Source organism: Bufo bufo, chromosome 1 (assembly GCF_905171765.1).
Source record: "Bufo bufo chromosome 1, aBufBuf1.1, whole genome shotgun sequence".
Classification (NCBI taxonomy): domain Eukaryota; kingdom Metazoa; phylum Chordata; class Amphibia; order Anura; family Bufonidae; genus Bufo; species Bufo bufo.
Genome location: NC_053389.1, coordinates 530,691,090 through 530,718,173, shown reverse-complemented (window position 1 = coordinate 530,718,173; position 27,084 = coordinate 530,691,090). Strand labels below are relative to the sequence as shown.

General features: G+C 44.8%; 1 protein-coding gene across 2 annotated transcripts in view; it reads left to right on the top strand.

Moving 5' to 3' along the window:
• ZNF800 (zinc finger protein 800) overlaps positions 1–27,084 on the top strand; it is a 55,317-nt gene that overhangs the window by 7,680 nt on the left and 20,553 nt on the right. Inside the window, exons 2-3 of one of the 2 annotated variants that reach the window (XM_040411923.1) lie at positions 21,257–21,348; positions 21,495–21,600. In XM_040411923.1, the coding sequence (XP_040267857.1) occupies positions 21,298–21,348; positions 21,495–21,600 (157 nt within the window). In that variant the 5' untranslated portion in view covers positions 21,257–21,297. The remainder of the gene's footprint in view (positions 1–21,256; positions 21,349–21,494; positions 21,601–27,084) is intronic. The other variant, XM_040411931.1, reaches the window with a different exon arrangement.

Genomic DNA, 27,084 nt, shown 5'->3' with positions numbered 1-27,084 from the left:
AGTGCACAGCTACTGGATCGGCAGGTAAGAGCCAAGAACAAAAAGCACTTACCTGCCGCAGCAACGACGGCTGGACCCATGAAACCGTACTGGAACCCTAACATCTAACAGGACACAGCACAAACAACTCATGCAGGAATCCAGCACACCAGTAGCTGCCCGGACCCCCATGCGGACAGGATGCATGGTGGCCCCCGGCAGAGCTGCGCACTGACATTTGGTTCCCCCTCCAGCAGGGCTCCAGATGGCAACCAAAATGGTCGCCAATACGACTTAGAATTAGCATATGGCGACAATACTTTTTAGTCTTGTCGCCATTTGCGACTAGACCCGCTACCGCAGCTCTGCAGTTGAATACAGCGGCGGGGCACCGGAGCTGATAGTTCTCTGCCCTGCCGCCGATGATCTTCTCAGCAGCGCAGTGGAGAAGGAATCTCTCCCTCCCCCTGTGCTGCTGCCGCCGCCAATAAAAAGAGAGACAGGAGGAGGGGAGGGGCTGTAGCCACTGCGCCACCAATGAAGATAACTGACCTGTTAATACAAATACCTCCTGTGGTGCTGGAATCAAATAGCCGGCACCCGACCTCTATGACAGGTGCTGCACCTGAGGGGGTTAACTGCAGCGGATCGCAGCTCCCTGTCATAGAGGTCGGGTGCCGGCTATTTGATTCCGGCACCCGCCTCCTGTATTTGTATTAACAGGTCAGTGCGCCATTCCGCCAACCCCTCAGTATTAAAGTCATTGGTGGTAGTGGCAGTTCCGATCGGAGCCCCAGCAGTTTAATCCTGGGATTCCGATCGGTTACCATGGCAGCCTGGGCGCTCCTGAAGCCCTGGCTGCTATAGTAAAGCTCCCTGCTGCTATGTGTACTATGCACAGGGCAGCAGGGACAGTGTGAAGTCCTATTCACCCTAATAGATCTCTATAAGGGTGAATAGGACAAGGGTTCCATCCCCTTAGGGGGCTAATAGTAAGTAAAAAAAAAATAAAAAAATACACAAACACTAAAATATTACGTTTAAATCCCACCTTTCCCAATGTTACATATAAAATATATAAACAATAAATAAACATATTACATAGCACTGCGTCCGAAAAGTCCAAACTATTAAATTATTAAAAAATATCTCCTATGCGGTGAGCGCCGTCACAGAAATAAATAAAAACCATGTGATTTGCCATTTTTTTTGTCACCCCAAAAAATAGGGTTGGACTGTTCTATTATGGGCCGAACGTTTCATAAAATGCGGAATGCACTGAAGTGTTTTATTTTTTTTCCGCGTGGTAGTGAGTATCGCAATACTTTTTTATGGTGTCAAAAGCAAATCAAAATTTTGTTATCGAAACAACCCTACGCCGATCTGATCGGCATAGCGTTGTCACGATACCAAATTTTTGATTCGGTTTTCGATTTGGCAACTAAAAATTGAATTTGTTTCCTCAATTTTTTAGTTCAAGAGCCAATGGCTACTAGGTATTTATTTTTTTTGGCTGGAGCACTGCCCTCCGGGGAACCCCAGGGACCCCCTTCCGGAGGTACATACAAACGGGAACATCTAGCATCCATGCCGGACAGCATACACCAAACAGTGACCAGACACGGAACAGCAACAACTAGACGTACAACAACCCCAGAGCATATACCCACACCAAACATAACAGGTAAGGTAGGGAAAAATGGAGGAGACATCGGGTGACATCAATGTCCAATAAGGTGGCCCTCAAGGACTGTGCAGATGGAAAAGCACCAGCTCCTCAAGACACTGAAGACAATCTGACCTCAGGCTCATAACTCAGAATAATAAGAGCCAAGAGGCCACACCCAGCTCTATCTTGCACGCACCTTAACCCCATAGACACCAGAAATGGGAAGGGAAACCGCCTTAAAGGGGAAGTGCACATACATGCATGCATAACAAACAACACGTTGCCCCCAGCAACCATCATGCGCGGCGAAAGGGTCACGGCAAACTACCACCAAGCCGTGACAAATATCACATGAACTAACCCCTCAGGTGAACACGGTAAAAAAAAAAATTATTATTTTTTTGGTCACCTTACATCACAAAAAGTGTAATACCAAGTGTTCAAAAATTCATACGCACCCCAAAATTGTACCAATCAAACTGTCATCTCATCCCGCAAAAAAATGAGATACTACCTAAGACAATCGCAAAAATAAAAAATAAATGGCTTTCAGAATATAGAGACACTAAAAAAATATTTTTTTTTCATAAATGCTTTATTGTGTAAAACTGAAACAAACCAAACAAAGTAGTCATATTTGATATTGTCGTGTCCGCAACAACCTGCTCCATAAAAATAGCAAATGATCTAACCTGTCAGATGATCATTGTAAATAATAAAAAATAAAAACGGTACCAAAACAGCTGTTTTTTGTTACCTTGCCTCACAAAAAGTGTAATATAGAGCAACCAAGAATCATATGTACCTAAAATAGTACCAACAAAACTGCCACCTTATCCCGTAGTTACCAAAATAGGGTCTTTTTTTGGAGTTTCTACTCTAGGGGTGCATCAGGGAGTCTTTAAATGTGACATGGCAACTTAAAATTATCCCAGTGAAATCTGCCTTCCAAAAACCATATGGTGTTCCTTTCCTTCTGCGCCCTGCTGTGTGCCCGTACAGCAGTTTACGACCATATATTGGGTGTTTCTGTAAACTACAGAATCAGGGTAATAAATATTGAGTTTTGTTTGACTGTTAACCCTTGATTTGTTGCTGGAAAAAATGGATTAAAATGGAAAATCTGCAAAAAATTGAAATTTTGAAATTTCATCTCTATTTTCCTTTAACCACCTCAGCCCCCAGTGCTTAAACACCCTGAAAGACCAGGCCACTTTTTACACTTCTGACCTACACTACTTTCACCGTTTATTGCTCGGTCATGCAACTTACCACCCAAATGAATTTTACCTCCTTTTCTTCTCACTAATAGAGCTTTCATTTGGTGGTATTTCATTGCTGCTGACATTTTTACTTTTTTTGTTATTAATCGAAATTTAACGATTTTTTTGCAAAAAAATGACATTTTTCACTTTCAGTTGTAAAATTTTGCAAAAAAAACGACATCCATATAGAAATTTTGCTCTAAATTTATAGTTCTACATGTCTTTGATAAAAAAAAAATGTTTGGGTAAAAAAAAAATGGTTTGGGTAAAAGTTATAGCGTTTACAAACTATGGTACAAAAATGTGAATTTCCGCTTTTTGAAGCAGCTCTGACTTTCTGAGCACCTGTCATGTTTCCTGAGGTTCTACAATGCCCAGACAGTACAAACACCCCACAAATGACCCCATTTCTGAAAGTACACACCCTAAGGTATTCGCTGATGGGCATAGTGAGTTCATAGAACTTTTTATTTTTTGTCACAAGTTAGCGGAAAATGATGATTTTTTTTTTTTTTTTTTTTTTCCTTACAAAGTCTCATATTCCACTAACTTGTGACAAAAAATAAAAACTTCTATGAACTCACTATGCCCATCAGCGAATACCTTGGGGTCTCTTCTTTCCAAAATGGGGTCACTTGTGGGGTAGTTATACTGCCCTGGCATTCTAGGGGCCCAAATGTGTGGTAAGGAGTTTGAAATCAAATTCTGTAAAAAATGACCTGTGAAATCCGAAAGGTGCTCTTTGGAATATGGGCCCCTTTGCCCACCTAGGCTGCAAAAAAGTGTCACACATCTGGTATCTCCGTACTCAGGAGAAGGTGGGGAATGTGTTTTGGGGTGTCATTTTATATATACCCATGCTGGGTGAGAGAAATATCTTGGCAAAAGACAACTTTTCCCATTTTTTTATACAAAGTTGTCATTTGACCAAGATATTTATCTCACCCAGCATGGGTATATGTAAAAAGACACCCCAAAACACATTCCTCAACTTCTCCTGAGTACGGGGATACCAGATGTGTGACACTTTTTTGCAGCCTAGGTGGGCAAAGGGGCCCATATTCCAAAGAGCACCTTTCGGATTTCACTCCTCATTTTTTCCTGAATTTGATTTCAAACTCCTTACCACACATTTGGGCCCCTAGAATACCAGGGCAGTATAACTACCCCACAAGTGACCCCATTTTGGAAAGAAGACACCCCAAGGTATTCCGTGAGGGGCATGGCGAGTTCCTAGAATTTTTTATTTTTTGTCACAAGTTAGTGGAAAATGATGATTTTTTTTTTTTTTTTTTTTTTTTCATACAAAGTCTCATATTCCACAAACTTGTGACAAAAAATAAAAACTTCCATGAACTCACTATGCCCATCAGCGAATACCTTGGGGTCTCTTCTTTCCAAAATGGGGTCACTTGTGTGGTAGTTATACTGCCCTGGCATTCTAGGGGCCCAAATGTGTGGTAAGTAGGTAAATGACCTGTGAAATCCGAAAGGTGCTCTTTGGAATGTGGGCCCCTTTGCCCACCTAGGCTGCAAAAAAGTGTCACACATCTGGTATCCCCGTATTCAGGAGAAGTTGAGGAATGTGTTTTGGGGTGTCTTTTTACATATACCCATGCTGGGTGAGATAAATATCTTGGTCAAATGCCAACTTTGTATAAAAAAATGGGAAAAGTTGTCTTTTGCCAAGATATTTCTCTCACCCAGCATGGGTATATGTAAAATGACACCCCAAAACACATTCCCCAACTTCTCCCGATTACGGAGATACCAGATGTGTGACACTTTTTTGCAGCCGAGGTGGGCAAAGGGGCCCATATTCAAAAGAGCACCTTTCGGATTTCACAGGTCATTTTTTACAGAATTTGATTTCAAACTCCTTACCACACATTTGGGCCCCTAGAATGCCAGGGCAGTATAACTACCCCACAAGTGACCCCATTTTGGAAAGAAGAGACCCCAAGGTATTCGCTGATGGGCAAAGTGAGTTCATGGAAGTTTTTATTTTTTGTCACAAGTTAGTGGAATATGAGACTTTGTATGAAAAAAAAAAAAAAAAAAAAAATAAGCATTTTCCACTAACTTGTGACAAAAAATAAAAAATTCTAGGAACTCGCCATGCCCCTCACAGAATACCTTGGGGTGTCTTCTTTCCAAAATGGGGTCACTTGTGGGGTAGTTATACTGCCCTGGCATTTTCCAGGGGCCCTAATGTGTGGTAAGTAGGTAAATGACCTGTGAAATCCTAAAGGTGCTCTTTGGAATATGGGCCCCTTTGCCCACCTAGGCTGCAAAAAAGTGTCACACATCTGGTATCGCCGTATTCAGGAGAAGTTGGGGAATGTGTTTTGGGGTGTCATTTTACATATACCCATGCTGGGTGAGAGAAATATCTTGGCAAAAGACAACTTTTCCCATTTTTTTATACAAAGTTGGCATTTGACCAAGATATTTCTCTCACCCAGCATGGGTATATGTAAAATGACACCCCAAAACACATTCCCCAACTTCTCCTGAGTACGGCGATACCAGATGTGTGACACTTTTTTGCAGCCTAGATGCGCAAAGGTGCCCAAATTCCTTTTAGGAGGGCATTTTTAGACATTTGGATACCAGACTTCTTCTCACGCTTTGGGGCCCCTAGAATGCCAGGGCAGTATAAATACCCCACATGTGACCCCATTTTGGAAAGAAGACACCCCAAGGTATTCAATGAGGGGCATGGCGAGTTCATAGAAATTTTTTTTTTTTGGCACAAGTTAGCGGAAATTGATATTTTTAATTTTTTTCTCACAAAGTCTCCCGTTCCGCTAACTTGGGACAAAAATTTCAATCTTTCATGGACTCAATATGCCCCTCACGGAATACCTGGGGGTGTCTTCTTTCCGAAATGGGGTCACATGTGGGGTATTTATACTGCCCTGGCATTCTAGGGGCCCTAAAGCGTGAGAAGAAGTCTGGAATATAAATGTCTAAAAAATTTTACGCATTTGGATTCCGTGAGGGGTATGGTGAGTTCATGTGAGATTTTATTTTTTGACACAAGTTAGTGGAATATGAGACTTTGTAAGAAAAAAAAAATAAAATTCTGCTAACTTGGGCCAAAAAAATATCTGAATGGAGCCTTACAGAGGGGTGCTAAATGACAGGGGGGTGATAAATGACAGGGGGGTGATCAATGACAGGGGGGTGATCAATGACAGGGGGGTGATCAATGACAGGGGGGTGATCAATGACAGGGGGGTGATCAATGACAGGGGGGTGATCAGGGAGTCTATATGGGGTGATAACCACAGTCATTGATCACGCCCGTGTAAGGCTTCATTCAGACGTCCGGATGCGTTTTGCGGATCCGATCCATCTATCAGTGCATCCGTAAAAATCATGCGGACATCTGAATGGAGCTTTACAGGGGGGTAATCAATGACAGGGGGGTGATCAGGGAGTCTATATGGGGTGATCACCACAGTCATTGATCATGCCCCTGTAAGGCTTCATTCAGACGTCCGGATGCGTTTTGCGGATCGGATCCATCTATCAGTGCATCCGTAAAAATCATGCGGACATCTGAATGGAGCTTTACAGGGGGGTAATCAATGACAGGGGGGTGATCAATGACAGGGGGGTGATCAGGGAGTCTATATGGGGTGATCACCACAGTCATTGATCATGCCCCTGTAAGGCTTCATTCAGACGTCCGGATGCGTTTTGCGGATCGGATCCATCTATCAGTGCATCCGTAAAAATCATGCGGACATCTGAATGGAGCTTTACAGGGGGGTAATCAATGACAGGGGGGTGATCACCACAGTCATTGATCATGCCCCTGTAAGGCTTCATTCAGACGACCGGATGCGTTTTGCGGATCCGATCCATGTATCAGTGCATCCGTAAAAATCATGCGGACATCTGAATGGAGCTTTACAGGGGGTGATCAATGACAGGGGTGTAATCAATGACAGGGGGGTGATCAGGGAGTCTATATGGGGTGATAACCACAGTCATTGATCATGCCCCTGTAAGGCTTCATTCAGACGTCCGGATGCGTTTTGCGGATCCGATCCATCTATCAGTGCATCCGTAAAAATCATGCGGACATCTGAATGGAGCTTTACAGGGGGGTAATCAATGACAGGGGGGTAATCAATGACAGGGGGGTGATCAGGGAGTCTATATGGGGTGATCACCACAGTCATTGATCATGCCCCTGTAAGGCTTCATTCAGACGTCCGGATGCGTTTTGCGGATCCGATCCATCTATCAGTGCATCCGTAAAAATCATGCGGACATCTGAATGGAGCTTTACAGGGGGGTAATCAATGACAGGGGGGTGATCACCACAGTCATTGATCATGCCCCTGTAAGGCTTCATTCAGACGACCGGATGCGTTTTGCGGATCCGATCCATGTATCAGTGCATCCGTAAAAATCATGCGGACATCTGAATGGAGCTTTACAGGGGGGTAATCAATGACAGGGGGGTAATCAATGACAGGGGGGTGATCAGGGAGTCTATATGGGGTGATCACCACAGTCATTGATCATGCCCCTGTAAGGCTTCATTCAGACGTCCGGATGCGTTTTGCGGATCCGATCCATCTATCAGTGGATCCGTAAAAATCATGCGGACATCTGAATGGAGCTTTACAGGGGGTTGATCAATGACAGGGGGGTAATCAATGACAGGGGGGTGATCAGGGAGTCTATATGGGGTGATCAGGGGCTAATAAGGGGTTAATAAGTGATGGGGGGGGGGTGTAGTGTAGTGTAGTGGTGCTTGGTGCTACTTTACTGAGCTACCTGTGTCCTCTGGTGGTCGATCCAAACAAAGGGGACCACCAGAGGACCAGGTAGCAGGTATATTAGACGCTGTTATCAAAACAGCGTCTAATATACCTGTTAGGGGTTAAAAAAAACACATCTCCAGCCTGCCAGCGAACGATCGCCGCTGGCAGGCTGGAGATCAACTCTCTTACCTTCCGTTCCTGTGAGCGCGCGCGCCTGTGTGCGCGCGTTCACAGGAAATCTCGCGTCTCGCGAGATGACGCGTATATGCGTGACTGTGCGCAGCGCTGCCACCTCCGGAACGCGATCCTGCGTTAGGCGGTCCGGAGGTGGTTAATTCTTGTGGACCACCTAAAGGGTTAACAAAGTTTGTAAAATCAGTTTTGAAGACCTTGAGGGGGTGTAGTTCCTAAAATGGGGCCATTTATTTGTGGTTTCTATTATGTAAGACCCACAAAGTGACTTCAGACCTGAACTAGGGTTGGACGATATCAAAAATATTCCCACGATAACGATATTAAGAAATTTATCGCGATAAATACCCATTTTGCAGAAAAAAACACTTGGAGCCAAAAGGAGACGTCATACTGTATGGGGCAGCCACAAGGAGACGTTGTACTGTATGGGGTCAGCCACAAGGAGACGTTGTACTGTATGGGGTCAGCCACAAGGAGACGTCATACTGTATGGGGCAGCCACAAGGAGACGTCATACTGTATGGGGGTCAGCCACAAGGAGACGTCATACTGTATGGGGGTCAGCCACAAGGAGACGTTATACTGTATGGGGCAGCCACAAGGAGACGTTATACTGTATGGGGCAGCCACAAGGAGACGTTATACTGTATGGGGCAGCCACAAGGAGACGTTATGGGGCGGTGTGTGGTAGTGTAGGGACGCCTCTTACGATCCATCTAACTGGGGTAAAATCCTATTAGGATAATTTGTGGAGGAAGTCTTCTTTGGGAGATTTTAAAGAAAAGGACAGGGCTCCACATGGGCTAGAAGTGACAACTGGTATTGGGGGGGGGGGGGGTCATTTCGTGGTGATGTCACTCTCCACCCCCAAAATGGCACTACATAAGAAGCTGACTTCAAATATGAAGTTCTCCTACCCCTATAAATCCCCCCATGGACAGTGACTGCAGTCATTACCTGAAGGAGTAGTGAAATAGCCAGGGGTTATGTTAGCAGTCAGTAGTCGGCTGTCGGTCACAAAGGGCGACGCAGATGAAAACACCATCAATGTAAACCATCAGTCTACCGGAGCCCAGTACACATGATATATACACGTCATGTATGTACACAGTGACATCTCTATTTATATGCGTATCACATCACAGGTGGACACTGGAGTGAAGACACATGCGTTGGTGACACATATTGTGTCCAAAGAATATGAACTTAGTAGCAGGCTGCATAGAGCGCCGCCCAGGGATCTAAGTGCACTTACTATTATTCCTGGGCGCCGCTCCGTTCGTCCGCTGTGGCCCCCGGTTTTTTCTCAACATTCGGTGCAAGTAGGAGGAGACGCCAGTGTCTCTCCTTCTCCCTGACAGCAGCGCAGTCCAATCACAGCGCAGAGCTCAGAGCCAGGGAGTTTTTTTTTCTCCCTGGGTCTGAGCTCTGCTCTGTGATTGGACAGCGCTGCTGTCAGGGAGAAGGAGAGACACTGGCGTCTCCTCCTACTTGCACCGAATGTTGAGAAAAAAACGGGGGCCACAGCGGACGAACGGAGCGGTGCCCAGGAATAATAGTAAGTGCACTTAGATCCCTGGGCGGCGCTCTATGCAGCCTGCTACTAAGTTCATATTCTTTGGACCCATGAAAGGCCCTCTTTAATGTTTGTACAAAGTCTTGGTAAAGTTGCCATCACAGGTTAAAATAAAGTGAAGAAGAAAAAAAAAAAAAGCCTGCTCATCCCTGCAGCCAGGTTCAGCCCTCCGCGTGCTCGTAGTAATGCAGGAGGCAGAGGCCAGTGACCGGGGAACATCAGCAGGTGGAATCTGACATTTTAGAAGTAGGTCAGCACACATGCGACCACTCCTATGACATCATTAAATACCGCGGTTTTTCGACAACGGTGATATCGCCGCTTTTTAATATCGCGGTATATCGCGGATACCGGTATATCGCTCAACCCTAACCTGAACTGGTCCTTAAAAATTGGGTTTTGGAAATGTTCTTAAAAGAGTATACAGAGTATACAGTATGATGCCATTCATCATTAGATGTGATGTAGTAGCGAGATTATGTCACCATGATGCTCTAGTCTAAAGGTCCTTTTACACAGGATGATCCTTCAGGCAATTGTTGTGAAGGAACCAAACCTTACCAGTAACAGGGTACTCACCAGCAGAGATGTACATGGAGCAGTCGTCTCTGGAAAGTCACTGTTCACATTAGGCTACTTTCACACTGGTGTTTCTGGGTCCGCTTGTGAGATCCATTTCAGGGATCTCACAAGCGGCCCAAAACGGATCAGTTCAGCCCCAATGCATTCTGAATGGATAAGGATCTGTTCAGAATGCATCAATTTGGCTGCGTTTGGTCTCCGTTGCGTTTTTGATGCGGTCACTAAAACGCAGCTTGACGATGCGGAGCCAAACGGATCCGTCCTGACTTACAATGTAAGTCAATGGGGACGGATCCGTTTTTCACTGACACAATATGGTACAATTGAAAACGGATCCGTCCCCCATTGACTTTCAATGTAAGTCAAGACGGATTCGTTTTGACTTAGACATTTTTTTATGAATAATGCAAAGGGATCACTACAGTGCTCCTTCTCCATGGCTGTGAGCGGTCCGCTCTAAATGGATCGCGCTCACAGCCAGGGAGAAGGAGACGCCCACAGCAGAAGACTGCGTCTCCGCCCCATTGCGAGTTTAATGCTCATTATAATACAGCGCGCCAAATCATCGGGGGGCCACAGCTGACTAATGGGGGGGGGGGTTAAAAAAAACAAAACACCCATGGCATCAGTGGGGGCCGCCCTATAAGGTAATACCATAATTAGCCTATGTCAAAACGGATGAAAGTTCCTCTTTAAATAGTAATGTTCTGAGAGTAATAAGACATTTTAAGGAATAATATTTTGAGAGTAATATGACTTTTGAGAGTAATATGACACCTTAAAACCCTCTTAGGGTATGTCCACATGTGACTGAAAATATAGTGTAACAGATCGACAAACACTGCATGTATTACCTGTGGTTTTTGCCACAGAAATGGCTGTGGATTTCACAGCTTTCCATTGCAAATAGTGGTGATCCGCAGCATAAATTGACTCACTGCAGCAGTCATATCTGCACCGCAGGTCAAATTACTCTGCAGAGGTTGGTTGGATGAGATTTCTTAAACTGTTCAATGCTACAGATTTGCCACACAACATTCGGCAATGGCAGATCTGTGGTGTATCCGCCACATGTGACCATACCCTAAAAGTCCACTATGTAGAAAAAAAACACTACATATGCATATTCCTCAGGGTGCTCTGTGCGGTGTGATGTATCATAGCCTTGTATCATCCTGTGCCTGTGATTGGCCCAACAGCTTTATGTAATCATCATGCTGGGCGTCTATTGTGCCAATGACAGCAGATCAAATACATTTAGAGTTGATTTTTCTATATAGATTGATTGCTTTGAGAGGGTCTGAGAATCAGAGTGCACAATTTTGTACCTAGTCTGCAAAATAACGTGTGCGACACATGCATAAAACATTATGACGTTTTCTAGTGAGGAAATGTAGAGCAGCAGCGGTAAGTGCTCCTGGGAGTCACATCTGCACCAATTGTAGGTTCCAGATTTAACGGGACTTCATGTTGTATACATGATGACCTGCTAAGTTTGTGTGGGATTTGAAGCTAAGCCGGATTCATGTAGGATTGTACAGATCCATTTATAGGAATGATCTGTAATATAACTTACTGGGGGATCGTCCATTCCTGTCTGTTCACACACTGGTGTATCTCTTAGGATGTTGAATAAGGTAATGCTATGTAGGTGTACGCTTTGCAGTTGCAGAGTAAGGCTGGTTTCACACGGGCGTTGCGGCAACATGTGTTTTGCAAGCGCGTGAGAAAAATCGGCATGTTTCGTACCCAGACCCAAACTCAGACTTTAAAGAAGTACGGGTTTGGGTTCACTATTCTGTAAATTTATTATTTTCCCTTATAACATGGTTATAAGTGAAAATGATAGCATTTTTTTTATACAAAATGCTTGGTAGAAGGTCAATTGAGGGTTAAAAAAAATTAAATAAATGAACTCACCTCCAATTGATCGCGTACCTGCCGTTTCTTTCTTCAGGAGCTGTCAAAGGACCTGTGGTGACGTCACTGAGCTCATCACATGGTGATGGATCATGTGATGTATCATGTGATGAGCACAGTGATGTCACCACAGGTCCTTTGACAGCTCCTGAAGAAAGAACAGGAGACCGGCAGCTACGCGATTTATTGGAGGAGGCGAGTTAATTTTTATTTATTTTTTAATCCTCAATTGAGCTACTAAGCACTCTGTATTAAAGAATGCTATTATTTTCCCTTATAACCATGTTATAAGGGAAAATAATACAGTGAATAGACTTTAATCCTAGCAACCATGCGTGAGAAAATCACACCGCATCCGCACTTACTTGCGGATGCTTGTGATTTTCACGCAGCCCCATTTACTTCTATGGGGCCTGCTTTGCGTGAAAAACACACAATATAGAGCTTGCTGCGATTTTCACGCAACGCACAAGTGATGCGTGAAAATCACTGCTCATGTGCACAGCCCCATAGAAATGAATGGGTCCGGATTCAGTGCGGGTGCAATGCGTTTACCTCATGCATTGCACCCGCGCAGAAAACTCATCCGTGTGAAAGGGGCCTAAGAATTGAGGTGCAGTCCTGTGGAAGAACCATTTGGTGTAATAATTATGACAAAACCAAAGTGCTTCTTTAAATGTTCTTGATTGGATTTAGAGGCTACAAACCTGTAGGGCTGGGCGATATGGCCTAAAATTGATATAAATATAATATAAATAAATATATTGAGACATAATTTGAAGCATGTGCGATATAACAATATATTGCGATATATTATTTTCTTCTGTATGTATACAAATTACATGGCCATCATCATCATGTCCCCCAGCCAGCGCCATCAGCCCCATGCCATTGCCATTTGCATCCTCCATGTCCCCCAGCCAGTGCCATCAGCCCCATGCCATTGCCATTTGCAATCATCCATATCCCCCGGCCAGCACCATCAGCCCCATGCCATTGCCATTTGCCAACATCCATTTCCCCCAGGCAACGCCATCATCCCCATGCCATTGCCACCATCATGTCCCACAGCCAGCGCCATCATCCCCAGCCAGTGCCATCAGCCCCATGCCATTGCCATTTGCAATCATCCATATCCCCCAGCCAGCACCATCAGCCCCATGCCATTGCCATTTGCCAACATCCATTTCCCCCAGGCAACGCCATCATCCCCATGCCATTGCCACCATCATCATGTCCCACAGCCAGCGCCATCAGCCCCATGCCATTACCACCATCATCATGTCCCACAGCCAGCGCCATCAGCCCCATGCCATTACCACCATCATCATGTCCCACAGCCAGCGCCATCAGCCTCATGCCATTGCCATATCATCCATGTCCCCCAGCCAGTGCCATCAGCCCCATGCCATTGCCACCATCATCATGTCCCACAGCCAGCGCCATCAGCCCCATGCCATTGCCATATCATCCATGTCCCCCAGTCAGCGCCATCAGCCCCATGCCATTGCCACCATTATCATGTCCCACAGCCAGCGCCATCAGCCCCATGCCATTGCCACCATCATCATGTCCCCAGCCAGCGCCATCAGCCCCATGCCATTGCCAGTTTGCCACCATCATCATGTCCCCCCAGCCAGCGCCATCAGCCCCATGCCATTGCCAGTTTGCCACCATCATCATGTCCCCCCAGCCAGCGCCATCAGCCCCATGCCATTGCCAGTTTGCCACCATCATCATGTCCCCCCAGCCAGCGCCATCAGCCCCATGCCATTGCCAGTTTGCCACCATCATCATGTCCCCCAGTCAGCGCCATCAACCCCATGCCATAGCCATCCACCCCCTGGTAGATTCGGGCTCCTGCTAATATACTTACTTTTCCTGCAGGGTGCGTAGCTGGTTGATGGTATCTGCAGGAAACAGACCGCGTCTTCTTCCCAGCATGCACTGGGAGGGACCTGACGTCACACACAGCGTCAGCCAGCGCGCTTGGCGATGTGTGCACGCAAGGCCCTGGCCAGTGAAGCGCGGTGCAGAGTCGGGAGGCCACAGAGCGGTGAGTGAGAGGCTTCTTCAATTCACTACCGCTCAGTGGTCATCTATCGCGATATAGCTAAAATCTATATCGTTGACCGAATTTATGGCGATAATATCGTATATCGTTTATATCGCCCACCCCTACTGTGAAGTGTATGGAGTTGTTCCAAATTTACACTATTCTCTGCTACAGCAGCACAAGTCTTTCTGCTACACTGTATTAGCCAGTGTACAACGTAGGAGATGTATCAAACTAGCGCAAAGGAAAACTGGATTAGTTGCCCCCTAGAAACCAATCAGATTCTACCTTTCATTTTCCAAAGGAGCTCTGAAAAGGTGGAATCTGATTGGTTGCTATGGGCACCTAAGCCAGTTCTACTTTACACCAGTTTTGATAACTGTCCCCTAATGTCTCCTTTGTGTATTCAGGATGCAGTTGTAAAGTTTAGTACTGCATTAGGTGCGGACTGGGTTTTTAGCCTCTGGGCATATAGAGGACTGTTGTCATCTACTGACAACAAACAAAGATCCTGACGAACGTCACAACTTCCGCAGAACATTGTTCACATATACAGAGTGGCCTGCAGCGATAGTACGACAAGATGAACGAGCAAGTGGATTGTTAGCGGACACTTTCTGGTTTAAATTTCCACACAGATATCGTATGTGGACAAGTCTGGGTAACATGGTGGCCATAACCCCTTGCTCACAGTTCATGAACCCATGCCTGTGAGTTCCGTGGTGCGGCATGTTGCCCCATCTTGTTGTAAAGCGGGACAGGTAAACTGTGGTATTCACTGTTGATTTGAAGAAAATTGGGCCTGCTATTTGTGTTCCTGACAGTGGGCACGCCAATTTTCTAGTCGTGAAGTGGTGTTTCAGGAGTCAAATGGGGATTTTCAGCAGACTAATACCTCGTATTCTGGGGATTTATGTGACCTGATAAATTAAACCAAGCTTCGTCCATCATGAAGTACAGCAGTGGGTCCAAATGTCTGTCAGCAGTCATAGTTATCAACCAAGTCCAGTAATTTCCATGCTTAGCTTTGTCAGACTCTTTCAGTTACTGCACAGGTGTTACTTGGTATGGTTTCAGGTTCAAGGTTTCAGCACTCACTGACACGTCGTATGAGATACACCAACTTGCTGAGACAGTCTTAGGCCTCTTTCCCACGGGCGTTGCGTGTAAGGGCCGGACAAGATGCAGGTGCATTGTGGGAAAAGGGCGTGATTTTTCCGCGCGAGTGCAAAGCTTTTTAATGCATTTTGCATGCGCGTGAGAAAAAATCGGCGTGTTTGGTACCCGAACCCGGACTTTTTCACAGAAGTTTGGGCATGGGTTAGTTGTTCTGTAGATTTTATTATTTTCCCTTATAACATGGTTTTAGCATTCTTAATACAGAATGCTTAGTAAAATGTCCATTGAGGGGTTAAAAATAATAAACAAATTTAACTCTCCTCATCCACTTGGTCGCATTGCGGATATCCTCTTCTTTCTACTTTCTTCAGGGCCTGGCTAAAGGACCTTTGATGACTTCACTGCGCTCATCACATGGTCCATCACCATGGTTTAGCCAGGTACTGAAGAAAGTAGAGAGAAGAGGAGATCCGCTACGTGACCAAGTGGATGGGGTGAGTTAAATTTGTTTATTATTTTTAACCACACAATGGACAATTCTTAGCATATATGGTATGCCCGATCTCTGCCTAATGGGCGTCATTCTGACAGTGACTGATCTGACAGGCTGTTTGGTATGGTAGGTATAGAGAGTAATCACCTGGGAAGAAAGGTTGAAAGCTTATCATTTGGAGAAAGGTTTTGGGGAAATTGAGGGACAGAGAGTGTGAGATTTGGATATGTTGTAGGGCTGAAACGATTCATCGATTTAATCGATGTAATCAAGGCAAAAAAATCGTCAATGCAGTTTTTCTGCATCGAGTATTCGTTTAAATCACATGACCATGGAGCCTGAGTGAAATGAAGATTCTGACTCACCACTCCGTGGCCTCCCGTCAGCACCGGGCTGCAGGACCTTGCGTTCACACATCGTCAGCGCACTGGCTGACGCTGTGTGTGATGTCAGGTCCCCAGTGCATGCTGGGATGAAGACGCGTCTCCTGTGGACTCCATGTGTCAGCGCCCTCTGCACTGAAAGGTAAGTATAAAGTTGGCAGAGGTAGCAGCTGGGGGGGGAATGGTGGCACCTGTGATTTGGCATGGGGAAATGGGGCACCTGTGATTTGGCATGCATAAAGTCATTGGGGGGGGGGGGGCACCTGTGATTTGGCATGTACAACATTATTGGCGGGGGGAGAGGGGTTAATGAGGGCACCTGTGATTTGTCATATGGAGGGGCTGATCTGGGGGAGTGGGGGACATGGTGGATGGCATGGAGGCACTGGGAAAAGGGGATAATCATGGCAATCTGGATGGAGGGGCTGATGGCACTAGGGGACATGGCATGGAGGGGCTGCTGCTGATCTGATGGCACTGGGGGACATGGTGGATGGCATAGGAAGCACTGGCGAAGGGGGACATCATGGCAATCTGGATGGCATGGAGGGGCTGATGGCAGTGCCATCATGGGGGCACTGGGGGACATGGCATGGAGAGGCTGCTGATCTGATGGCACTGGGGGACATGGTGGATGGCATAGGAGGCACTGGGGATAGGGGACATCATGGCAATCTGGATGTAGGGGCTGATGGCAGTGCCATCATCGGGGCACTGGGGGACATGGCATGGAGAGCTGCTGATCTGATGGCACTGGGGGAGTGGGGGACATGGTGGATGCCATAGGAGGCACTTGGAAAGGGGGACATTTTTATAAAGCAATACGTTATTTTAAGGTTTTACTTATTAGATTACTCGATTAATCATACAAAATAATCGCTATAATACTCGATTACTTAAATAATTGTTTACTGCAACCCTAATTTGTTGCATACTGATTATGTTCTTTCTGGCCTAATGGAGTTCTATTTTAACCCTTAGGATACCGGAGGTTTTTTCATTGCGTTTTCATTTTTCTTCCTTATTTTCCTTAAGCCATACCTTTTCTATTTTTCCATTCACATAGCTGTATGAGGGCTTATTTTTTGTGGGACAAGGTGTGCTTTCTAATTCCATAATTTATTATGGCGTACAATGTAGTGGGAAAAGGGCAAAAATTCTAAATGGGGTGGAATTGAGAAAAAAAAACGCAATTCCTCCACTGTTTTACGGGTTTTGTTCCCACGGCGTTCCGTTTGTGGCAAAACTGAACCATGCCATTCATTCTCTGGGTCAGTATAAATACAATAATACCACATATGTATAGGGTTTTTTATGTCTAAATAGTATGAAAAAAATATTAAAACTTTGAAAAAAGTATTCTGACCCCCGTAACTTTTTTATAGTTATATCTACTGAGCTGTGTGGGAGCTAATTTTTTGCGGGGCAATTTGTAGTTTTTATTGATACCCTTTTGGAGTGTGTGTCTTTTTAATCACATTTTATAAAAAAAAATTGGGGTAAGAGAAGCAATGAAAAAAATAACAACTTATCCATTTTGACCAGGCATTTTCGGTCGCGGTGATACTGATGATGTTTAGGTTTTTTGTTATAAATTTTTTAATTATATGGAAATTTGGGTGATTTTAAACTTTTTTTTTTTAATCTATTTTTAAAAAGGTATTTTTTTTTACTTTTTTGTGATTATTTTGAAGCTCATATTTGAGCCTACAAAATCAAATTTTTTGTTTTTAATTCTGACCATCCATGGATTTTTTTATTTCCATTTAACCCTTTCACGCCCAGCACCATACATGTACGGAGCTGGGCGGGTGTTTAAAGATGGCACCTGCTGCGCTGATCACGGACATTTTACCCCTCAGATGCTGTGGTCAATCCTGACCACGGCATCTGAGCTTGCTGAAACCGAAAGTGCGCATTTTGGTTGCGCTCCGGCTCCCCCATGTGGTGATCGGAGGATCTTGAGCGTGTATGCAGCAGCCCCTGTCTTTATGAATGACAGGAGGCTGCTGCATAGTATTTCCTATGAAGCCTTGCCTGTAATAGGGCTCCATAGGAAAGTAGTAAAATCATCATGGATTCCAGTGCATTGGAATCTATGATAATAACAATCAGATGATTAATTGTTATAGTTCCTAATGGGAACTATAAAAAAAAGTGTAAAAATAAAAACATAAAAATTCTAATCACCCCCCTTTTCCCAAAATAAAAATCAAAGAACTAAAAAAAAAAATACACATCATGGGTGTCGCAATGTGTGAAAACGCCCATTGTATAAAAATATATTCCCCATACGGCAAACAGCAAAACGGAAAAAAGCATCCAAATGGCCGATTTGCCGTTTTTGGTCGCTTCATTTTTTACAAAAAATGTAATAAAAAGTCATACACACCCCAGAATGCCATCAATGAAAAGTTCAGATCGCCCCGCAAAAAATAAGCCTCCATACAGCTCCGTAAACATAATTACCTAAAAGTTATAGGGGTCAAAATATTGCGAAAAAAAAAAAACAGATTTTTTTCCCACTTAAATTTTTTTTATCACTATCAAAACGCAAGAAAAACTATTTAAAAAAAACTGTGGTGTAATTGCTTTTTTTTTTATTTTTTTGCAATTTCACCCCATTTGGGATTTTTTTCCCTCTTCCCACTACATTATATGCAATACTAAATGGTGGCGTTGGAAAGTACAACTTGTCCCGCAAAAAACAAGCCCTCATATGGCTATGTGAACAGACAAATAAAAAAGTTATGGCTCTGGGAAGGCAGGGAGCGCAAAACGAAAACACAAAAATAAAAACTCTGTGCCTTAAGGGGTTAAGTCAGAATTGTTAATTTCTTATGTTAGCCTGCCATCTGCTGGCCAAGATCAGAATTTCAGCTTAAATGCACTAGGTCTCTTCAGCGAGACCTAGCACATTTAAATCAATTATCAGCATCCTCATTTTTCACCCTTTTAGATGCCGTGATCTCACTTGATCACAGCATCTAAATGACTGCGATTGGCATAAGGGTCCATTCACACGTCCGTAGTGTATTGCGGATCCGCAATACACCCGGCCGGCACCCCCATAGAACTGCCTATTCTATTGTTCTATTCTATGTTCTATTCTATACTGCCTATTCTATGTTCTATTTTTTTCGGGAGCCACGGACCGGAAGATCGGGGCTGTGCTCCTGAAATGCGGATGCGGACAGCACACTGTGTGCTGTCCGCATCTCTTCCGGCCCCATAGAGAATGAATGGGTCCGGATTCGTTCCGCAACATTGCGGAACGGATCCTGACCCATTCTATGGACGTGTGAACGGATCCTTATTGTCAGTCGCGGTAATTAGCCGTGGGTCTCTGCCGTTTGAAACAGCAGAGACCTGCTGGCCATGACATGCCATGTTTGCCCATCGCTCCAGCGCCGTACATGTACGGCACTGGTGCCGAAAGGGTTAAAAGGTACAGGTTGGGCACCTGGTTACTTTAATTCTTTTTAATTTAAGGATCAAGGCCACATACTTAGGATTTTAGTGTGACGTGAAAGTCATATTGTTTTTATATGAAATCAATGTCTAAATAGTACGGGCAGTCTGACTGCCGGCACCCCCGCTAATCAGGCGGGACTCATACAAGCGCTGCCTTCTCTGCTCTAACTGCTCATCGCAGCTATTGCAGTGTTGAGCAGGTGTAGTTTACAAGTATGGCACCCCCGTATAAGGCTCCATTCACACATCGGCAATTTCGTTCTGCATTTTGCGGAACGGAATTGTGGACCAATTCATTTCTATGGGGCAGCACATCGTGCTGCCTGGACACGGAATCGGCATCACCAATACCGCTAAACCCCGCATGGTGTAATATAAATGCTCGCTGCTCAAGACCGTGTGGGGGGTCAGAAAGGTAGTCACCAGACGTGACACCTACACAGGAGCAGTCCTTGCATACATGACATACACTGCCTGCGCACTTTGTGTATGATGTGCACTCACAGAGCAGCACAATAGAGTAACATTCAAGTCAAAGACCTTTCAGTACGTCATGTACACATCACAGAGTATTTCTATGTGTAAGATTTTAAAATTCTTGTTCTCCTCAGATGGAATCCACAAACTAATCTCCACCTAAATTCATAAAAATTGGAGCGGATTTGCTGATGCAGATTTCCCAGCACATTCTTACCGAACATCATATGGTCGTGTGAATGGGCCCTTACAGTATACTTTAAAGGGGTTGTGCCAAGCCACAGGATAGGGGATAACTGATTGATTGGTAAGGGTCTGACCACTGGGACCCCCACCAACCCTAGAATGGGCATCCCAATCCAATGTCCTGATGAAGCTGAAGGCCTAGAATGTGCCCTGCAGCTGATGGCACGGGGGAGGGGGGGGGGGGGCTGATGACATGGGGGACTGATGAGTTTTTATAAAGAAAAAAGTTTTTTTAATTATTAGAGTACTTGATTAATTGTTGGATTAATGGGTAGAGTACTCGATTGCAATAATAGCCGATAGCTGCACATGCTCAGTTTCACGCTTCAGCTGCCTCCTGAGTTGTGATAGGGGGACCATGGACACGCCTCCTGAACTGCAGCAGAAAAGACCCTCCCCTTGAGCTGTCAGATTGATATTAATCTAGCAGAGCAATGAATGGGAAGATCTCTGGATCCATGTGAGGTACAGGGCTGGTTCTAGGTTAGTTATAAATTTTTTACTTTAGTCATAGGATAACCTCTTTGAGAAGTAAAGCTCATATATACACTGGATATACTGATATACTTGCAGTGCCGTCTAAATGAACCTGCTTGCATATCTGCAAGATTGTAAATTCCACCATTGAGGGTATTGTTTGTGTTCTGCAGACTGTCCTGTCCATGTAGACTTTAGGGAAACGTAGGCTGGAAAGTACACCAAGCAAACATCAACATTCTGCTCAGGATTGCCAAAATTTTGCCTGGTCAGCATTTTTTTGATGGGCACAATGTGTTATGGAGCATTATTTGCCATGCACATGTACGGATCCATGTGCTACTACATTAGCCTCCAGTGGCTTATATGCAGCAAGTACAGCTCGAATATAAAAACTCTATTTGTCACTGACGAATGCTGTCAAGAGAAATTATTAGAGATTTGCCCATCTCTATTGTACTTGACTTTTTCCTTGTCTATCCACCCAGTGGGGCTTCTCTTGGCACGAGTCGTCTCATGTTTCGTGGTGACTACATAAAATATACTTTTCTCTTACAGTCTCTCGCAGCAAGTATAGTAATTCTGCCCTAATTTAAACCATGGAAAAAAATTCCATAGCACCTCGGAAGACACACTATTTGCGCAACAAGGTATTAACCAAATTTATCCTTGTTTACCTGCATCCTTGCATGTGACTTCCAGATGCATGTGTGTATTTCAGTTTTATATTGTTTGTGTTGATAGATGATAAAAAAATGACCCTTTAAAAACTTCAACATTGTGATTCTTTCAACAGAGCAAACATGACATGGAGACAGAAGAAACCAAGTCACCCACACAAAGAGTATTAAGGGACAAGAGTTGTCAGACTGATCATCACAACCATGGCTGCTGTGCCTCAGGTACATCACTTAGTATTGAGCCCTGCATGGTTAAGGTCGGTGTGCTCCATAATGGAGACTAAAGAGGTTTTCAAGGTTTCTGATATTGATCACCCTCAATGACATCCCGCACTCACAGATCAGCTGTTTCCTTCAGCTCCATTCAAAGTGTTGTGGCCGTACCAGTTTACTGCAGGTCAGCTCCTATTCACTTCAGTGGGAGATGAGCTGCAGTAACACTGCATGGCCACTACACTTCTGTACTTCCTGTTCCATTGGAGAGCTAGTACTGGTGCCAGAGGTTGCAGGCACCAGCTGATGAGTGAGGGTACAGAGTTTTGGACCCTCACTGATTGGTTATTAATGACCTATCCTTTGAATTGGTCATCAATATCAGGAGCCTGAAAAATCCCTTTTAGCTTGCATTCTCACATGCCATTATTTTGTGCTTTTACATAGTAACATAGTTTGTAAGGCTGAAAAAGACATTAATCTATTCAGTTCCGTCTGTTATCCTGCAAAGTTGATCCAGAGGAAGGCAACGTTGATAGGTAGAAGCCAAATTTTCTCATCTCCTAAATCTTTCGCTTGTCGAACGACCTTTAGCAGCAATAACTCGAAGTGATCATTTTCTGTATGAGTGTATCAAAAGCGGGCCATTCACCGCTTCCCAGTCTTTTGATACTAGCGCTCATTAGTATTCACCCCATATGATGCACTGACATTTTCCTGACAATTTGGGGAAAAAAGTGTGTCTAATTTAGTGAAAAATACTGTAGTTCTACGTGAAATGATTCAGTATTACTTGTATTTTATACATTTAATTTCTTGCTCATTCTGGGCTTTGAAGTCAAGGAATCGGTCCTATCAGTGACTGACGGCTATCTGTCTATGCACAGTCATACAGGGAAGGCTGTCAGTCACTGATAGGACCATCTCATTGACTTCAAAGCCCAGAATGAGCAAGAAATTAAATGTATAAAATACAAGTTTCCCACAAAACGATATATCAGTCTGCTCTGCTCCTCCTGCTCTATAACATGCTGCCTGCACATTAATTAGCATTTTGCATTTGTGCTTGGAATCATTCTCCTGTTGCATGACCCAGTTTCGGCCAAGTTAAAGCTGTTGGATAGATGGTCTCACGTTTGACTCTAGAATAATTTGGTATACAAGCCCAAATCATCACCCCTACTTGGTATGAGGTGTTTGTTCTGACATGCTGTTTGGTTTTTGCCAAACGCGGTGCTGCAGTGCATTATAGCCAAGCATCTTCAGTTTGGTCTCATCTGTCCAGTGATTATTGTTCCCGAAGTCTTGTGGTTTGTTCAGGTGCAACTTTTTAAACTTAAGCCGTGCTGCCATGTTCTTTTTAGAAAGAAGAGGCTTTCTTCTGGCAACCCTTGTAAACAAGCCATACTTCTTCAGTCTTTTCCTAATTGTATGGTCATGAACATATCACGTGCCAACTGAGGCATGTAGAGATTAGATGTAGAGCTCTCTCTCTCTGAGCATTTAAGCATTACACAGTCTGAACCTGGTGTGAATTTGATGAAACGCCCACTCCTGGGAATACTGTCAACTGTCTTGAATGTTTTCCACTTGTGAATAATCTTTCTCACTGTAGAATGATGGACTTCAAATTGTTTGAAAATGGCCTTATAGCCCAGATTGATGGGCAGCAACAATTACTTTAAGATCCCTGCTGATGTCTTTCCTCCTTGGTATAATACATCTGAATGCTCCAGTCCAGTAAACTGACATAATGATCAGTTAATAAAGGGCACTTGATTAGCAGCACCTAGCTGCTACTTATCCTCCTAATTCCTATGGAAGCAGGAAGGGCATACTTAATTTTTCACATGCAGCTTCTCCATTTTGGCCTATTTTTTTGTTAAATAAATAATGACATGGTGGAAATTGTCTTGTGGTGTTTCTCATCTGAGGTTGCATTTATGCATTTAATGTTCACACTTTCCAAGAACCAATTTTTATAATTTTTTTTAATATTATTTCCCAATATGCAAAGCCATAGAATTCAAAGAGGGTGTACTTTGTTTTTCTCATGACTGTAAGTACACCACCCTTTAAGGGTTTCCTCAAACATCTCTCTGAGGCCTCATGCACACGAACGTATTTTGTGTCCGTTATTTTTTTTTTTTGCGGATATGTCCATTCCGTAGCCCCGCAATAAAAAAAAAGAACATGTCCTATTCTTGTCCGTTTTTAGGCATTGTTACAATGGATCCGCAAAAAAAAAAAAGGATGGCATACGGCACGTGTGCAGGACCATTCACTTCAATGGGAGCGCAGAAAAAATGGAAATGACTCTGTGTATTCCATGTCCATATGGCCATTACGCAAAAAAATAGAACATGTCCCATTATTCTCCGCATTACGGACAAGGGTAGGACTTTTCTGTTAGGAGCCAGCTCTTCCATTCTGCAAAAAGCAGAATAAACATGACCGGTATCCATGTTTTGCGGATCCGCAATTTGCCAACAGTCGTGTGCATGAGCCCTTACTTTGACAGCATTTTTCCTAAGGGGGAAAAAAAACTCACAGCCCCCATCCCCAATAATTGTTCTATATATAATTATAGTCCAATCTTTTCTCCTGGAATATTCAGTTTTCAGTTTTGGAGCCAGACCGCTATATTTTTATTTTGCTCCCTTATTGCATATCCCAGTGATATGTGAATGCTGTACACAGAGACGGTTTTAGACAAAGTGTGGCCTTGGGCAAAATTGAAAGTGGACCCCAAATCCTGAAATATTGGACCATAAGGGCCTGAAATATTGGACCATATTGTCCCGCACTCATAAGATCAATGCTGCTCCGAGACATATGGCCCGCTCACGGACCGTATGTCTTGGAGGGCATACGGTCGTGTGCAAGAGGTCTAAGTCTGACAGGACTTTGTAGGCACGGATAGCGGTTGCACCACAGCAGCTGATTGCAGAATGCCACATTATCTCTCTTTATTTAGCCTTTCCACTGTAAACTGCTGATCCTGCAGCCTCTTTGGATATGTTCACACAGAGTATTTTCTGTGCTTAAAAAAACCTAATGCAGAATCTGCATCCGTTTTTTTTTGGATGTGTTTCTTTTTTTCTGATGCATTTTATAACACAATTTTTAATGCAGTTTTGCTGTGGATTTTCATTCTTGCCTATTTTCAATGGGAATTCTGGACATGGAACCTGCATGAAGAATGGCCAGGGCACTTATTTTTTTCTATGGTGCAGTTTATAAAACCACAAGTAAAAAAAAGGGGTTGTTCCATCCGGGCCCCTGAAGTGAAGGGAGCGCACAATGTGCATGCATGGCTCTGTAAATAGCTGATCACTGGCAATTCCATAGCAGTGAATAGAGATAATGCTGCACATGCACACTGTTATGGGGGATCTGTGCATGACACTGTTAATGGAGGATCTGTGTATGACACTGTTAATGGAGGATCTGTGTATGACACTGTTAATGGGGGATCTGTGGATGACACTGTTAATGGGGGATCTGTGGATGCCGCTGTTATGGGGGATCTGTGGATGACACACTGTTATGGGGGATCTTTGGATGACACACTGTTATGGGGGATCTTTGGATGACACACTGTGATGTGGGACCTGTGGATGACACACTGTGATGGGGGACCTGTGGATGACACACTGTGATGGGGGACCTGTGGATGACACACTGTGATGGGGGACCTGTGGATGACACACTGTGATGGGGGACCTGTGGATGACACACTGTGATGGGGGACCTGTGGATGACACACTGTGATGGGGGATCTGGCTGTAATACTGCCGCCATGTGTGACTTGGCTCTACAGATGCCTTTATTAGCAGCCCTGTTCTGCTCCCCCCCAAGTACTGAAAAAAAAAGACACTGCTAATTTGGATTCAGATGTTCACCTCAGATTCTTAATCTATATAAATCTATATAATAACGCCCTGCCCCCATTGACAATGCAGACCACCTAAACAATGTCGTCTTCATTGGTTTCAAGGGGTTGCCCGGGTTCAGAGCTGAACCCAGACATATCCCCATCTTCACCCCTCCGGCCACTTTACAGGCTAGGGCAGCGATAAATAATTATAATAAAATTTATTTATATAGCGCCACCATATTCCACAGCGCTTTACAAATAAAGCCCACCCATCAGTGCTGGTGACGTCACTGGGCTCACTGCTGGACTCACAAGCACCACATGAGCACGCCGTTTGGTTGTGCCATAAAAGTGCTGCAGACCTAGCTCATACTGGAGTCATATGGAGCCCACAGGACACAAGGAGCGCACACAGGGGGCACAAGAAGCTCCCATAGAGAGAACAAGGAGCTTACATAGGGGACATAGACAACACACACAGCTCACACAGGGGCCCGCAGAGGGAGCTCACATATGTGGCACACACAACTGGCACAGGGAGCCCACACAGAGGGGGGTGCACAGGGAGCCCACACAGAGGGGGGTGCACAGGGAGCCCACACAGAGGGGGGTGCACAGGGAGCCCACACAGAGGGGGGTGCACAGGGAGCCCACACAGAGGGGGGTGCACAGGGAGCCCACACAGAGGGGGGCGCACAGGGAGCCCACACAGAGGGGGGACACAAGTGGCAAGGGAAACTCGCTGAGGGGGCACAGGGGAAACATGGAGCTCACAATGGGAACTCACAGGTCAGTGACCCTCAGTACTTGAGGGCAGTGCAGGGCTGCTACAATGAGTGTGACCCCCAGCAGCCCTGCACCCCCCTCCTCCACAGACACTGCTGCGTGTTTTTGACTGGATGGATTTACCAGCTGGAGAGAGAGCAGGCCACTTGCTTTGATAAGAGGGTCCTGGGAGCCCCTGCAGTCCAGCAGCTGACATCAGAGTCTAGGGGTCGTCGGATGGAGCAGAAGGTCCAGTCATCCCAGTCTGGTTTAAGCCTTGCAGCCAGGAGCAAGTGCAGGCAAATGACAGGGGGCGGGGCTATGTTAGCTCCGCCCACAAAGAACATCCTGATGCCGGTCTGTGGCAGCAGGATTGTGAATAATGCTGTGCAGATGTCTGGTGAGATAGGGGGGGGAGGGGCCCTCTGCAGCATGTTAGATAGGCACTTGGGGAGCATGTGGAGGAGAAAAATAACGCATTTGAATGCAAAAAAAGGCTCCCACCGTCAGCACAACTAAGTGTGAAAACTGCAGGGGTCCCCTTTCAAAAAGAGAGCCCTGGGCAATTGCCCCGTTTGCCCCCCCAGCCCTGGCTGTACATCATTGCAGCTGTATGCTGACTCAACAGACTTCCTTTTAAAGGGAACCTGTCACCAGTTTTATGGTGTCCTAATTAAGGGCAACATAAATAAGTGATTGATTCTCTTAGCAAAATGCTGGGTCACTTTCTTTAATTGACCCAGTCAATCTGCCAACATCTTGTATTGAAAAGATCCAGCTGATAATGATGAGTCATGAATATTTATGAGCTCCTGACTCTCCCCGCCCACCTGCTGCTGATTGACAGT